This window comes from Plecotus auritus (genome assembly GCF_963455305.1).
Source record: "Plecotus auritus genome assembly, chromosome: 5".
Lineage (NCBI taxonomy): Eukaryota > Metazoa > Chordata > Mammalia > Chiroptera > Vespertilionidae > Plecotus > Plecotus auritus.
Genome location: NC_137776.1, coordinates 169,887,977 through 169,904,869, shown reverse-complemented (window position 1 = coordinate 169,904,869; position 16,893 = coordinate 169,887,977). Strand labels below are relative to the sequence as shown.

Below are 16,893 nucleotides of genomic sequence, written 5' to 3'. Positions count from 1 at the left end.
ATAAATACTTGTGGCTTTAACCTGCTCAGGAGGTAGATAAGCATGTTCCCTTTAGTTTGTCCTCAAATTCAACCTCTCACAAGAGGTTAAGGAACACACCCAAGGTTGGAATTGACACTCAGACCTCCCGACTTCCTGGCTTTGGAGCTGAGAGCTCAGCGTCCACCTCCCTGGTCTATCAGGAAAAACATCTGGGTTATAATGCTTGAGGATGGGATATCAAGGGGAAGTGGTGGAAGTTTGGTTCTTTAAGAAACCCTGAGCAAAACTGCCTAGGACTCAGCCAGGAGGCCCCTCCCGTGGCCTGAGTCACAGGCTCAAACATTTCTTTGCTTCTCCTACGCTGGACGCTCCCCTTGTATGACCTTTAAGGAAATCTATTTCAGAGGTCAGATGGGAAAGAGAGTCGACTCCAAAATGTGTGAACACCTTCCCCCTCCTTTCCCCAAGCAGCTGTCTCAGGTAACAAAGCCTTTCCATCATACTCATTCTCTACCATCGAATTGCCACATTGGCAAATGCCTACTTAAAGCAAAGAGAGAGGAACAGGCAGGACCACAAGGAGAAAACACAAGGGGAAGTCATCTTTAAAGGCCAAAAGGTTATATAAAACATAATAAAATACAACTGTTTCCTTTAAATTTTTTAATGGCCAGGAAATGGTATAGAATAACTGCCAAGTCACATAAATTAACTTTTTGTTAATGTTTGTGATCCCGGAAAGAACTCTATCAGTCGATGCTAACTGCATGTGAGTTTTCATCCATTGTCTGAATGTGGGCCATGGACCCATCTTTACATGGTCCAGAAATAAAAGCGGCTGCCATATTTGGCAGGCTTCAGATCTCCTTCTATCGGAGGGTTGGGCTCTGGTCTCGCTCTTGAGTGATAGGGATTCTCCGGTAAAGGTCGATCTGTTTTCACTTTGGTGACCTGCGAGGGGTAAAGAGGAAAAGACGCAAAGGTGAAAGTCAGGTGGAGTGGTCTGTGACCCAGGTGCCTCCCACTGTTTCCTCTCTGCTTCTCGGCCCCAACTACTCCTCTTCTCTGAGTGCCAGCAAATCACATTTAGACTCATTTAACCCTTGAGTAAACATTTAAGACGGCTCACTTTGTGTCACTCCACATGGCAGAAGTTCGGGACACAGATGGGAACAAGATATACACTGTTATCAAGGGGCTCAGTCTAGTGAGGGAGCCAGACAAGAAAATCAACCACGACTTCCTAACGGAATTACGGTAACCGAGACACAAACCCAGTGCTACGATGGCAAGGACTGCACACACCTAAACCGTCCGGGGGGGGGGGGTGGAGGGGGGAGGGCAGGGAGCAACATTTAGCTTAATCTTGAAGGATGACCAGGAGCCAGCAGGAAGATTAGGAAGATTCCCAGTAAACAAACAGTCCATATGAAGGCAGAGAGGCCTGTCTTTAGAATGGCCAAAGCAAAGGCTGCATGGAGAGTGGAGGAAAACGGAGCACCCACCTAACCACCACCCAGTGCTGTAGAAACGATGCTGGGCACATTGTTCCACCTCATTCTCACACCCTGGGGTATTTTGCAGAGCTCACTGGGGCTACCTAGCTAATTCTCAAAGCCAGATCTGTGTCCAAAGCCTGTGCTTTTCCATAGCACGCTACACTGGTAGGCAGGGGCCAGATGATGAAGGGTAGGATACGCCAAGGTGTTTGAATTTTAACCTGACGGTAACCTGAAGCAGGGAAGTAACTCAATCACATCTGCAGGCTGAAAGATGTAGAAGCTAAAGTGGACAGAAGTGGAGAGCTGAGCTCACAGGCCAGGCGAGAGGGTGGAGCACTGAACTATAGAACAGGGAGAGAGATGGAAGGTGTTTACACTCACATTATCCCCTGAGATGGTCACAAAAATCTCTATTGAAAACCCAGCAGAAACTGTTCTCATTTTAAAGATGAGGAGGTAGGCCCAGAGAAGACAGACACAACAAGGCCACAGTTACTGTCTAGTTATCTAGTGGTCTGAACTCTTAAGTCACTCCACATAACATGACCAGATTAGTCTTCCTATATCATGAACAGAGCTTTCATGTACACAATTAGTAATTATTACTATAACTACCCTACAAAGCATTATTATCTCTAGGTCACAGATGAGGACAGGGAGGCTGACTTGCCTAAGATAAAAGTACACGGTAAATGTCAGAGCTGGTGCCAGAACCCAAATCTTCTGACTACAAGTCCAGAGTTTTCTTTTGTTTGTTTTTAAAACAGTGTTCTCATCTCTGTGCTGTAATTAGAGATCGATAATGGTTCTTTACTGCTGGAGAGAGTAATTCCAAATGCCCCCAGCTGGCATTTGAAGCTCCTTTATTCTCATCTCTGAAATAAATTGAGAAAAATCTTTCTCAAACTGAAAGCAATAAAAGAACCCTTTAAAAGACAAATGATTGTGGAAAGAACAATAACAACTTCCTCTTCTGCACCACACTCAAAAGAAAAAAGGTGCAGAAGCATGTGGCTAAATGAATTCCTAGGTAAATGACCTTGAGCAGCCTACATAACCTTCAATTTCTTATCTCTAAAATGGGGCTATGAGCTCACAGGGTTATTAGGATCATATACAGAAAGTGCCTGATGTATAAACAGCAGGTGCTCCATAAGTCCTTTTCAATATTACTATTACCAGGATGATAGGATCACGGGTGAAAGAGCAATTCTTCCTAGGAGAGTCAGAAACTTCAAAGGACATGACATGAGAGCTGAGACTTGACAAATGGGTAGAAATCACTAGGGGAACAGGTTTGATTCCGGTCAAAGGCATGTACCTAGGTTGCAGGCTCCTCCCTGGCCTGGGCCCGGGTCAGGGTGCGTACAGGAGGTAAGCAACCAACGTGTTTCTCTCATATCGATATTTCTCTCTGTCTTTCCCTCTCTCTTCCACACTCTCTCTCTGGAAAATCAATGGGAAATATCCTCAGGTGAGGATTAAAAAAAGAAAAAAGAAAAGTAAATGAAGCTAAAAGTCAGGTTTTGTCCAGCTGACAGGAGACTGGATACTGATTTCAGCATAACTAAAACTGATAATCCCCTTAAAGAAATAACTTTTGAAAAAAGGAAACAATATTTTTTTAGGGTTTTAAAAATGTTAACACACATTGCCGAAACCGGTTTGGCTCAGTGGATAGAGCGTCGGCCTGCGGACTGAAGGGTCCCGGGTTCGATTCCGGTCAAGGGCATGTACCTGGGTTGCGGGCACATCCCCAGTGGGAGGTGTGCAGGAGGCAGCTGATCGATGTTTCTCTCTCATCGATGTTTCTAACTCTCTATCCCTCTCCCTTTCCTCTCTGTAAAAATCAATAAAATATTTAAAAAAAAAAAATGTTAACACACAGACTCCTAAATAAATATGCTTTCTTAACAGCATGATTTGTTAATTCTCTCTTCATGAAAGACAGAAATGAGAAAAGGTAGTTTTCATTATTAAATATGTAAGTTCCACCTCTTTCCAACTTAGAATTATCAACTATTAAAAATAATTTGTTCAGTGCAGCAAAAGAAGGTATCTGAAGTAAAATAATCAAGCCAGAAACTAAAAACAAAAACAAATTGCTAAGCCATCCATCTTCTTATGACACTGAGCTTAAGACCACAGACAATATACACTCACAGAAGGAAACGGACAGTAACTGTTGGTCTGTGTGCCCAGCACGAGGCTAGAGATTCGCATGAGCTCTCTAACTTAATCCTCACAGAAAACTAGGGATTAACACAGGTGCCAGATCTGATATGATAATAAATTTTAAGCAATTTGCTTGGGATCCTATAGCAATTAAGAAGTGGAACCGTGCCAAAACCGGTTTGGCTCAGTGGATAGAGCGTCGGCCTGCAGACTGAAGGGTCCCAGGTTCGATTCCGGTCAAGGGCATGTAGCTTGGTTGTGGGCACATCCCCAGTGGGAGGTGTGCAGGAGGCAGCTGATCGATGTTTCTCTCTCATCGATGTTTCTGACTATCTATCACTCTTCCTTCCTCTCTGTAAAAAATCAATAAAATATATTAAAAAAAAAAAAAAAAAAAAAGTGGAACCGAGATTCAAATCTACTATGTTTCCACTCAAAACCTGAGTTTTCCCTCCATGCCTTGGTACGTATGCTGTCCCAGAGGGAATGCAGGGTGATGAGGCTCAAGAAGCAGGGACGGGTCAGATCAGAAAGGGCTTTTTATGCCAGGATATGGGGAGGACACTTTATCTGGCAGGCAACAGGGAGCCCCTAAGAAGTATTTAAAAAGAAAGTGACATTTGATTTATTTTCCACACAGATCATGCCTATCATGAAGATGTAATTATTTCCTAAATTCTTCAATGTCAGAGGATGCAGTGTCTTCTAAAATCCGAATTGATCTACCTCCCTTCCCAGAAATTCACGTAGCCCAGGTTAGGAACTCCTGCCCAAGAAGTGGGGACACTGAGAGGATTCAAAAATTCTTCCTGCTGATCTATAGGAATGACGACTGTATGAAGAAGAGAGAAAGAGTGGAAGTGAAGAAAAAAGCCATTCAGGTTTCCAGCTCTGATGTTTCAACAGGTGGTGGTATCACAACTGAGATAGGAAATACAGGAGAAAGGGTAGGAAACTTACTGTCTAAACTACAGGCATGTACTTAGGTATGTTCCTGAAAAATCCGGCATAACCCTGGTCCTATTTCCCCAATGAATCCACCATAACCTCAATGTTTTCAACAATGTGTCTGTCCCCTAACACTTTGTTTATCCTCATCTACTCCCTTCTGTTCTTCAATTAGCTAATTACCCACAAACAAATCTGCACATGCTGGAAGATCTATTTAAAGGAGCATCTCTGTTAAACTCCCTTCGGGACTGGGTATAATCACTCCCTAATTAACCTGTTAGGTAAATTTGGATTTCTCACATCATACCTGTACTTGCAGAGAACGCTTTTCTGACCACCTCCTGCCTTAAGCTCCCCTTAGTGAAAAAGTGAGCAGAGTGAGCTGCCAGCAGGACACCCTTTATACCTTGGACAGCTCTCCCAGGTCAGGTCGCACCCAGCCCAGCTTGTCCAGCACACACTCGTCAAACTTTGCCTGCTGTTTGCGACAGTGACGGAATAGCTGCTGGCCGCTATAATCAATGCAGGTCCAGTATTCTGTAAAAGGTTCTGCACAGTGACGCTTTATCTGCCTGGAAAAGAAGGGTAGGTTAGGGCGGCTCTTCGCAAAACAATGAAAAACAGAAATGTGGGGGAAATAGGAACAGACCTCCTCACTTGGAGCCTATTTATTCTTTAGATCCAATTCTAAAGATTATCAACTTAGCAAGTTTAGAAGAGAGAGAGGCATAAGCAGAGATGGGCATGCTGACAGAAGTCAGAGGGGACAGATAACGGCAAAGGAGACAGATTATAAAAAGCAAATACAAAAACTACCAAGCAGAAGATCCTGGGAGCATTCAGGTTAGAGGCAAAATGCCCTACACTCCTCAAAAGCTCAAGGTCCTCATTCTATTAATGCACGAAACAAAAATCAGAGATTACTTTTGTCAGTAATAAAATTAAATTATATTTGGTGCTCTCTACAAAGAAGCAAAGTAGCATAATAATTATTTTTCAGAATCCCCCTTCTCTTACCATTCAGCTTTCCTAGTAATCAAATAAATGCAAACTAAAGCAAAAATAAAATACCATTCTTTTATGTAAAAGCCGTATTTGAGGCCATGGAAGAAATGCAGAACATCTCCTGTCCCAAAAGAATAATTTTGAACCACTTGCTTGTCATATTCCAAGACTCTAGCTGCACTCAACATAGGAATCTTATTTATCAAGGCTCAAAAAGAGCCTCAGAGATGGTCTACAGCAGTGGTAGGCAAACTCATTAGTCAACAGAGCCAAATATCAACAGTACGATTGAAATTTCTTTTGAGAGCCAAACTTTTTAAACTTAAACTTCTTCTAACGCCACTTCTTCAAAATATACTCGCCCAGGCCGTGGTATTTTGTGGAAGAGCCACACTCAAGGGGCCAAAGAGCCGCATGAGGCTCGCGAGCCGCGGTTTGCCAACCACTGGTCTACAGAAACAAAAAAATCTGCTTTGTATTTCTGCTTGGTTCCATTGGTATCAGTTTCTTATGTACCCTTTCCAGCTATTCTGAGTATAACAAGTATAACCTTGGGGGTGATGGGGTGTGCAACAGGAAGGAAGGACTATGAAAGCCCTAGAGAACTCTTCTGATTTACCTCTAGCCTCACCTGGCTGGATTTCCATGGTGCACAAAAGTGATTCGCAAGTGATACTGCACATCACTCTGTCAGTGAGCTACTGTTTCCAGTGGGAGTTTTGTAGAAGAAGGTCTGCACACCACTACTCTGGTACTTAGTCTCTGCTCTGGGCCCTGGCACCCTGGCACCCAAACCCAATAGTCATCTACCAATACCTACAACAAGCAACTTGGGCAGTGAGAACTTCCTCTCCTGGAGGCAATTAAGACACCTCAGGAACTCGTGAAATCCAAATATTTCCCGCTTCAAAAAGAAAAACAAAAAACAAAACAAAAAAAACCCACAAATTTTTCCCATGTCAATGTACTACCTCTGGGCCAAAGGAGAAATGCTTTGCCAAAGTCTCTCAGAAAATAAAAAATCTGGCCCCAAACAGTTTGGCTCAGTGGATTGAGCGTTGGCCTGCAGGCTGAAGGTTCCAGGTTCAATTCCGGTCAAGGGCATGTACCTTGGTTGCGGGCACATGCCCAGTAGGGGCTGTGCAGGAGGCAGCTGATCTATAGTTCTCTTTCATCGATGATTCTAACTCTCTATCCCTCTCCCTTACTCTCTGTAAAAAAAATCAATAAAATATATTTTTAAAAAAATAATAAAGAAAATAAAAAGCCTAGAAGCATTTGAGATCTTGCTTCCCGGCAATGTAGTCAGTTTGGGCTCAAATAAACGCTTAATAAAAAATAAAAATAAATAAAAATTCAAAAATAAGCAATGTTAGCAATCAAATCAATGCAAATTCAAGCAAGAATACCATTTTGTACCTACCAAATATTTAAACAATATGTAATGCTGGTGAGGTATACCAAGATACAATGCTGAGGATGTAAAAATGTTTAAAGCCTTTTATAAAATAATCTCACTGCTGGGAAATTTATGTCAAAGAATTAATTTAAAAATGAAAAAGACCTACTCACAAAGGTAATCACTTTTGTCCAAAACAATCAAAGCTGGAATCAACAATGATGTTTAATAACAGGAATTGGTCAAGTACATTGCGGTTGGTTTATCCACCAACAGAATATTATATAGTCAGTAAAAATGATGACCATGAAGAGAATATAACAACTTGAAAGAATGTTCCCAACAGTTTCAAGTGAAAAATCAATTTTAAAATGTAGACACACTATTTTAACCACAAAAATATCTTTGCATGTGGACAAAGACAGCAGAAACAAAAACGAAAACCAGCTATTATGTGACAAAATTTGATTTTTCCCTCTAACATCATTTTAGCAAACATCTGTGGGTTTTGCCTAGCCAGTAGTCATTCCCCATTCTTCTACATCCTTCTAATTTTCCTTTGGGAAACAACCCTTTCCTATCTCTCAGCAATGTGGTTTAGATGAAGCTAAGTCTACTCCCATTTCGGGCCAGACCAACCATAGCATTTTATCTCCTGCAACACAACTAATTCAAAGATAAGCATATGAAGTCAACCAGCCAGGCCAATCAGACTCAGTCCGTATTACTGGTCTGCTCATATTACTGGAAAATTGGCACTCTGTGTCTACATCTGCTAAGCAAGTGGCATAGCAGCTTGGAGTAGCTGGTGCCCATTTTTGCTATAGCAAGGAAAGAGTCTCTTTGAAAATGAGTTTGGCAGAGAAAAGCAGAACTAAGAGATCGGGGGAGGAGAAGAAAAAACATCACGTTGTTGTGAAATTATTTAAGGCCTTGAATCCAGCCCTGCCCAATGCCAGTCCTATTTCTGGATTTAACAGTTGCATGAGCCAAATCCCTTGGCGTTAAATTCCAGTCCCTTTTAGTAGAGATCTGATTAATATGGCTGTTAAAACATTTTTATACAACTACAATTTGGATTTTTTTACTTATAATATCAAGCACAGTGGCCTACCCAAAACTTGACTCTGAGCACACTTTTCTTTCCACCCTGTGTGTTCTGTAGTAATGGCCATGATAACAATCTAGGGATATCTGCTAGTGAGCACTGAGCTGAGTTGTTTTTATGTGCCTTTTCAAATGTTTCCTAACAATTCTGTATAAGATAGGTATTATTCTATAATTTCGAAATTGAGATTCATGAAGATTAAAAACTTCCCAAATAATAAAAACAAATAACAAAAATAACTATCAGTTATTGTGTGCTTACTTTGGTCTCTCTGATTTCAAAGACTTGCTCTGCCTACTAACATTAGTCCCAAAAATAATCCTTTCCTTTAATTAGCTGATGTTCACCGAGATACATATACCTGGATGGTTCAAACAAATAGGCACTGATGTGCAAAGATGTTTACCTGAAGAACTCCAGAGCACACTTGTTGACAAGCTTGCCTTCCTCTAAACACCGCCGCGGATCTTTCTCTTCCCAGCGGCACAGCATGAACTCCTTGTTGGGTTTGTCACACTGAGCACCATAGTGATGGGCCGCAGCTTTAAGCACAGCTGAACTGACTTTCACCTGGGGAAAGGAGCAATGGGAGAAAGACCACAGATCTGTGACTAGGACATGGCTTCTTCAACTTCACCTCAGGCTTCAAAACAGAGGGGACACAAAGATAGCTGTTATGACTTTGCCAAAAAAAGTGAAGACAAGGGGACTGCCCTAGTGACCCTTGATGATCTACATTGCTTTGGAGATCAGAAAGCTCTTTCACATCCATGGCTTTATACACCTTCATGACCATCTCTTTAGGTTGATGTTTCTATCCCCAATTTAGACATGGAAATGGCAGCCCTAACAGAATCCTTAGTCTGTATGACAAAGAAGGGAGCTCTGAAGAAAGATGGAGGCTTCTGGGGCGTAATGGGAGAAATCAACCCTGGGAAGCTTTCATGAGTCTCCTCTCCAGGATCAGAAGTAATGGAATATCAGAGTATACAAGAATATTAGCTAATACCTACCTAATACAGGTACTAGAATAGTAGAATATATCTAATAGTAGAAAGATATGTAAAATTTCCAGAAGATTGCAGAATCACAGAAGATGAGAGACTAGAAAGCATCAGTACGATCATGTCATCCAGCAAGTTATTACTAATAATAAGTACTAAAAAATGTGAATTTTTAAAAATTATAGAGTATATCCCAGGTAGCATCCCTACAACTATGTCAGTCTCACTTGATTCCAGAACACTTTTTTGAGGCACCAGGGCAGCTACAGCGGCTCACAGGAACTGCGCAGCACCTGGCCTATCTACCAGCTGCTGCAGCCACGGCCCTGCTGGCCTTTTCTGTACCTTTTCTTGGGCCAGTACCGCAATGTTTTAATTACTGTAACTTATTAGAACACTTCGTTGTCTGGGAGGACCATCCTTCCCATTATTCCTTCTCAAAATTGTCTTGGCTATTCTTCCAGACGAACACTGCCCTCCACCAAAAAAAAAAAAAAAAAAAAAAAAAAAAAAAAAAAAAAAAATTGCAGTGGAACTGCATTAAATTTAGTTACATATTAAATTAAAAGAGCATTTTTACATCATTGGATCTCTGTTCAAATTTTCCACCTCAGAGTCTTTCTCTAATCATCTTATGTAAGCTTGCATCAGAGGTCACCCTGTGTGACTGCTAGAATGTAAGGTCCAAGAGGATATGGATTTTTCAACACAGATCCAATAAAGATGTCAAACTATAGTGAAATTGTAACATTTACTTTGGTTCACCAAGCACCCAAAATAGTGTCTAGCAGAAGTAACTGTTGAATATTCACTTCTGTGCCAGGTACTGGGGATACAATAGTTACAAATAAGGTAAGAATACATGAATTATGCCTTCTCATCCAGAATGCAGTATGTCACTACGTTTATTCCATCATTCTTGTGTCCTTTGGTTAAAATTAGTTTCCTTCATATAGGAACCCCGCACATTTCTTGTTTATTCCTCAGCACTTTAACTAAGGAATAAACAAGGATCTTTTTTCTATTAGATTTTCAAATTGGTTACTGCTTATTTGTACATTGCATCTTCTCTCTAGCTATACCTTACTGAACTCTTGTCAATTCTGATGCAAAACTCAAGAGAATTAATGAAAAAATTTCTACGTACAAATAGAAACTGCTTCCTCTCTTTTCTGATATTTACCCTTTCTTTCTTGTTCTCTTTCCCATCTTATTGCTCGGACCCAAACCTCCAGGATAGCACAGATGAACAACGATGGTGGCAGTATCCACGCCTTTTTCTTAACTTCAAAGTTTGGAATGACATTTGCTGCTGGTGTCTGGAATGCTGTTGTTTAGATTTTCCTCATTAAGAATGCTTCTTTCTAATCCTAATTGGTTTTGTTTTACTGTTGTTTTCTCCACCAGGAAAGACTGAAATGTTCAGGTTTCCTTTTCATTAATCTATAAATGTAAGGTAGAGCATTAATAGATTTTCTAAAACTGACCCATTGTATCTAGAATAAAATCTAGCCTGTCACAGTGTATTATGTTTTATGATACCACTGAGTTTTATGTGAAAATTTTATAATTATTATTTCTATAACAAAAATTATATAATTTTATTTTATGAATTTCACCCAGCTTAGCTTAAATTATTACTAAGCTAAAAGGCAAAGAAAGATGAAGAGAGTAATTCATCTATATACTACAGGAAGAGGAAAATAGTTATGACCATGTCTATTAATATTACAATTGTTACAATTATCAAAGCAATTACTTATGATACAGTATAAGTGAAATTTGCTATGGCAATGCTAGTAAATTTAAAAATCTGTAAAATTTTGTATTGATAAGTGTTTATTTAGGTTAATTAAGTGGTACACACTTGTTTTGATATATTACCTATAAAGAACTGGAAAAATAAAAATCAAGACGCAAACTTTTTTTAAAAGCTTAATATATTTTAAAAATTAAGTTAGCTATATTTATTTCTTCGTCAAATGTCTTAAAATACCTTTAAATGGCTAATTTAGTAACTCAAATGCCTTCTTAGCTATCATGCCCTAAAAGACAATGGAATTCTTTGCTTTACTTTCCTATAAAAGTCGAGGTCCTACCAAAATCTAGATACACCCATGTTGCTGAGCATGTAACATATGCTATCACAGGGAAATAAAGAGTGAGAACCACACATTAACTCTATCCTGAGGAAAAACAGATGTGCTCAAGCTGACATAGCAGGTCAGTGGCAACCACAGAACTGGGATCCAGAGAATGACCTCCAACCAGGCCTCTTCCCATGATATCACTATCAGTAAGGTGGCACAGAACTTCAGAATGTCATCATCTCCCCTCACCTGCTTCTTCACTGAGACTGATGAATTCTAACAGAAACAACATCCTTTCACAGCTGCTCACCGTGAATACCCTCTCAAATTCATTCAGCTCCCTTTGTCTCAGAGAACACAGAACTTCAACCTCCTTCCTCATTTATCCTCACAACATCCTCACTCCACACCTCATCTGCAGGTGTGGAAGAGGCAGAAAAAGTCTTACAATCTACAACTAATCTTCTAGTCCTGTTCTCTCTTCCTTAAACAAGTCAGCGCCTCTTTTTATAGTACTTAATTTATACTATGACTTATATTTTACTTAATTTCTGTAAAATGAAGGATAATAGTACCTATTTGATAGAACTGTTATGACTAATATATTGAGAACAGTGCCTAGCACATAGAAAGCACATCGTAAGTATTAGCTTGTATTTTTCACTGAAAATTGTCAATGTGTACAAGGATCTTCCAGCCCACGCTTCTGACTACCTTCTCCATAGGGTATACCATAACTCCAAAGTCAGTGAGGTCCAAAATGTGTTTAACTTGCCTCTCATCCTCATCCTCCTTCTGGCTTCCTCAGTCCCAATGTCAGGTTGCAAATCTGACATTGATTCCTCAACCTTTCCTGCTTCTGATACCTAAGTTTTGGCTAAGTCTGATCAATTCTAGACAAATTTGTTTTCCTCTCTGTAAGAACAGTCACTAATTATGTTGGGGTCAACATAACTAGCCACCAAGACTAGTCTCCCTCTTTTTCTTGTCTTCTCTTCAATCCACTCTTCACAGAACTGTTGGAGTGATCTTCCTAAAAGACAATTCTTAGTTTACTCTGCTATTGAAACAAATTAACAACAAAACCCTGGAAGGATTCGGGTTTAACAGAAGCATAAAGCCTGAACTTCCTATGGGGTACTACTCAAAGCCTTCCGGATCCAAATCACCTTTCAAGCCCTATACCCATGACACTTCAAAAGGGGACTTCTTGCTGTTCTCTCAGAACACTGAACTCCCTGGTCCCAGGACCCATTGTTGGTCCCCTGCCTTTTCCCATCTCCTTACCTTTGCTCAGTTCCTACCCTCACTTAGAAAGCTTTTCACTCCATCTCTGCTTATAATTCTTACATTATGCCCAAGAAGTGTTTTCTCTGTTCCTTTTATAGCCTCAGGAAATTAATTATACAGCTGGAATCACTTCACCTTACAAATAAAATAACAGTGTCTGCAAATGCTAAAAGTGGCTAATCAAGGTAACTGAGCAGTTAGGCCTAGAATTTAGCTACAACTGCAAATCATACTCTCTTTTCTTAAACCATGTCTGCCCCTCTTCCATAGCATTTAATTATACTGTCTTGTATTTTAGTTATTTATGTGATTACCTGTTTCTCAATTTAACTGTGTGAAGCCTAAAGGCAAATTTATTCCAGATATAGAATACTTGCAGAAAGTGAAACCTCAGTTGTTTGTTGTACCAAATTAAAGTTCCAATGAAAAACACATCAAGTTGTAAGCCAGCTTCACAGTGGGGCAAGAAACAAAAGATTGACTGTTGGCAGCACTCAACGCCCTCCCCCACCCTCCACCTTTTAGAAAATTTCACTTGATGATGACGTCCCTGAACACAACTAAAAATTTCTTCATCTGAGAAAAGTAATAGTTGCCATTGTCACAGCCATATAAGATTAAGTGGAGTAATGCAGGTAAAACACTTAATACAGTGCCTGGGATATAATTTCTGGCACATTAATTTTTAGTCTTGCTGTTCTCTCCTTCAATGTGGCCTGATCTTTTCTTCTGCCAGATCCTGCCACTCCTCTGCCTTAAAACCTACCTCTCCCCATCGCCTCACTTATAGGATAAGGTCCAAAATTCTTAGTCTGGCCTTGTGGAAGTGGCTTCCCAGTCCTGCCTCAGCCCAGGTATCTCTTCCGGCTCAGCAACTGCTGCTTCCCACCAACACTAGTGACACGTCAAATAGCACTTGTCTTCCTAAATAGAAAAGGGTCTGCCCAAAATAGTCATTTAAAAGCATGGCTTTGAAAATCAGAGCTGGGTTCCTATTCCTGTTCGTCCACTTATTAGCCATGGTGACCTTGGGCAAATCCCTGCCTCTCTCATGACCTGCTCCTAACTTACAACATGGCGAGACCAATTATATCCTTCCTCGGTGTTGCTGGAAGGATGCACGGAAATCCCACCTGGCATCTGGAAAAGGCTTGCTCAGGTTTGCTATAATTAGTATTATACTGTCTTCACTTCTCACAGCGCTAACTACACTGTAATTGGCTCCTCGTACGTCTCTCTCCTTATTAGATTAAAAACTCTATGAGGGCAGGGACATTACCTGTTATTTTCCAGTGTATGTTCATACGGTAATTATTCAAATAGTACCTCTTGAATAACTGAGTGCTTTAAATGTCCTATTGCCGAACACCTTCCCAGGGCTGTTAGCAACTTCACTCTCCAATACCATCATCTCCTTTATCTGCGGGTTTCTACCTCCATTCTAATGCACTCTGCACCGATGATGCTACTTTAAGGTGCCTCTCTCTTTCCCTTGACTGTGAGCAGCCGGGGTTGCATACTTACTTCGCAGGGAGGTATGAGTATTAAGTGACATAAAGTAAGTGAAGTGCCCCTGGTTGGTGCTTAATAAAAAGTACCCACTGTAACTCACAGTAAGGAAGCAGGTCGCTGTGGGGGAGGGGGGAAGAGTTCTCGAGCCACAGCGGGCTGGAGTGGCGACTCCCGGAGCTGAGGAAGGGGCGCTGGGGGGGAGGGGGGTTTGACCTGTTTGTGTTGGGGGGGTTGGGGGTAAGGGAGCCTGGGCCCAGGGTCCGCTGAATTAAAGCAGGGCTGGGCCCAGGACCGGAAAACTTCAGCCATATGCCCCGCTTGCCTGCCTCCCGGACAAGTCTCACCTCCTCCACTTTCAGATCCTCCAGAGTAGGAAGCTCCACTATCCCCGGCATGATGTCGGTAACCCCGACCCGGACGAGGCAGCCGCAGCCGCGTCGCCCCCGTCTCCTTGAACTCCCCTTTCGACCGCCCAGGGCCACCTAGCGCATGCGCATGAGCAGCTGGCGGCACGCAGGCGCACTGCTCTACGCTTCTGCGAGCCAGGGAGCGTGCGCAATGCAGGAAGTTGAGCGAGCGCGTTGGCTCCGCCCACCCCTCCTGGTTGTCATAGTGAGGCGGTATACACTGAGACTCCAGATTCCCAAGGCCTGGAAACTATAAGCAAGCAGGCGCCATGCAGTACACGGGGAGCGAATATATTGGAGAATTTGTAGATGGGAGGTAAGGGCCTCATTTGATTCACTATGCCTTGAACATTTGTACCTTTTAAAGGGACCTTGTAGCAGACACTTCCACAAACTTTATATCTTTTGACCTTCAGAACAACAATTTCAGGTAGGATTGTTTATTCCCATTTTACAGTTCAGTAAAATGAGACCCAGAGAAGTGAAGCAACTTTGCTCAGGCGTCAAAGCTGAGATACATTCATTCATATATACTTGGGCCACGGCAGAGGCAGTGGGTCTGCAGGAAATAGAAACATGTAACAGTTTGGGGATTTCATTGCCAGGACTTGGCAGCTGATTGGCTCATGGTCCTACTCAGAGACTGCTTCCAGTCCCAGCCCAGTGCCCAGCTCCCAGCTTTGAACCTGGAGAATTCTGATAACATTTCATGAAAATTGAGAACTCTGAGGAGGGGCTGCTTTGGAAGAGAAGAGGGTGAGTTCCATTTTGGGTGAGCTGGAGATGTCTGTTGAAGGTTTATAGAAGGACAATGATGTCCAATTTGCAGTAATAAAAAGGGGACCTAATCTCAGGGAAGGATTAGATGGAAATTATGCTTAGAAATTATGTGATGGGATTAAGCAAAAAAAGAGAAAAGGATACATGTTTATTAACTTATGTTTCCTGATCATAAGCTGAGTACAAGAGCAAGAATTAAAGGAAATGTAAACCTTAAAAAAAAAAAAAGAAATTATGTGATCTCAAGCAAAGAGGTAGAAGAAGAAGGAAGACTTAAGGTAGAATAAAGGCACAATAGTTTTTGAGCTCTTAGTATATGCCAGGCATTCTGCAACAGTTTTGTAGCCATCATTTAATTACCTCAACACCTTTAGGGGGTTGTTGTCATTATCCCCATTTTGCAGATGAGAAACTAGCTCAGAGAGGTGAGGGAGCTTGCCCAAGGTCACACAGGCACAGAGAGGTGGAGCCAGGCTTGGACTCCAGGTCTGCATGGCTCAGAAACTGCTTTAACCACAGTGCTTTCCCGCTTTGGGCCTGGGGCTCAGTGGCATCTGTCATCCATTCAGTCATCTCACTGACCTTTCTGTTTCTTTCATTTCTTACTCGGTAGATGTTCATAGACCATCCGTTTAAGAAGAAACATGATTCTAAGAGTTGAGGATACCAAGGCCTTCCTCTAGATGCTTTGATTAAATAGGAGAGATGAAATATACAATTGCTGGGCAAGCATCCAACAGAGGTACAAACAAAAGCCTAAAGAAGTTCAGAGTTAGGAGCAGTGACTTCCAGCTAGTGGAGAAGGATGGAGAATGAATAAAGGAATGAATGAAAGCATATTTCTTAAGCAGACCCATGTAACCCGTCCAAATTGTATACCTTTCCAAATATCCCACTTGTGGTGCAAGGGGTAGGGTTGGGCTGGTCTTAGCAGGAAAGACACAGAGCCAGCTGCCAGGAAACCTGGCCCTAGTCTCTGCTTCACAGTGCTTACTGTGGGCTCGGGCCAACTCCTCCCCTCTCTGGGCCTACCCAGGGATGTTCCCAGGAATAACGGATATTTCAGGACAGCCTCTTTGTGAGGAAGAGGAGGAACAGATGACACTCTGCCTCCCTTCATCAGCTCGTCTTATTTTTGAGCTTTTGAGGGAAACAAAACAAAACTTTTGGTTTTAAGCAGAATATTGCTGGGATGATAACATCTGAGGACCCAGGGTTAGGTTCCTCCTTGCTCTCCTGTGCCTGCTGGCTCAGATCCTCCCGCTGCCACACAGGGCTCAGTGATTTCCTTTGTCCTTGCAGGATGGAGGGTGATGCCGAATACATCCTCCCTACAGAAACAAGATATGTTGGGGAAATGAAGGACGGCATGTTTCACGGCCAAGGAACCCTGTACTTCCCCAATGGGAGCCGATACGATGCCATTTGGGAAAAGGGATTGGCTGTTAAGGTAATTAGCCTGGGAGGGGACTGCAGAGGAGAAAGCCTCAGACAGGAGGACTCGCACCACACACACACACACACACACACACACACACACACACACACACACACACACGACCCTTCTTTCTCTATCTGGTGCCTCCTCTTGACATCCAGGGATCTGGGATCTTCTCCCTCTGGATCCAGAAGGGCCCCTGGAGAGGCCCTGATGAGTTAGGCCATGATGAATTTGAATCCTGTTAAGC

At 42.0% G+C, this 16,893-nt stretch overlaps 2 protein-coding genes across 2 annotated transcripts in view; one reads left to right on the top strand and one right to left on the bottom strand.

The window, feature by feature from the left end:
- Positions 1-568: 568 nt before the first annotated feature.
- On the bottom strand, positions 569-14,562 carry NDUFA8 (NADH:ubiquinone oxidoreductase subunit A8). Its single transcript, XM_080668595.1, has 4 exons — positions 14,363-14,562; positions 8,529-8,692; positions 5,017-5,182; positions 569-933 (listed from the first exon to the last, which is right to left on the bottom strand). Exons 1-4 carry the CDS (start codon positions 14,411-14,413, stop codon positions 796-798), a joined length of 519 nt encoding a protein of 172 aa, XP_080524721.1. The 5' UTR covers positions 14,414-14,562; the 3' UTR covers positions 569-795.
- The window catches only part of MORN5 (MORN repeat containing 5), a 23,767-nt gene continuing 21,421 nt past the window's right edge, over positions 14,548-16,893 (top strand). The window contains exons 1-2 of the mRNA XM_080668597.1: positions 14,548-14,741; positions 16,508-16,655. Coding sequence (XP_080524723.1) covers positions 14,695-14,741; positions 16,508-16,655 — 195 coding nt within the window. The 5' untranslated portion in view covers positions 14,548-14,694. The remainder of the gene's footprint in view (positions 14,742-16,507; positions 16,656-16,893) is intronic.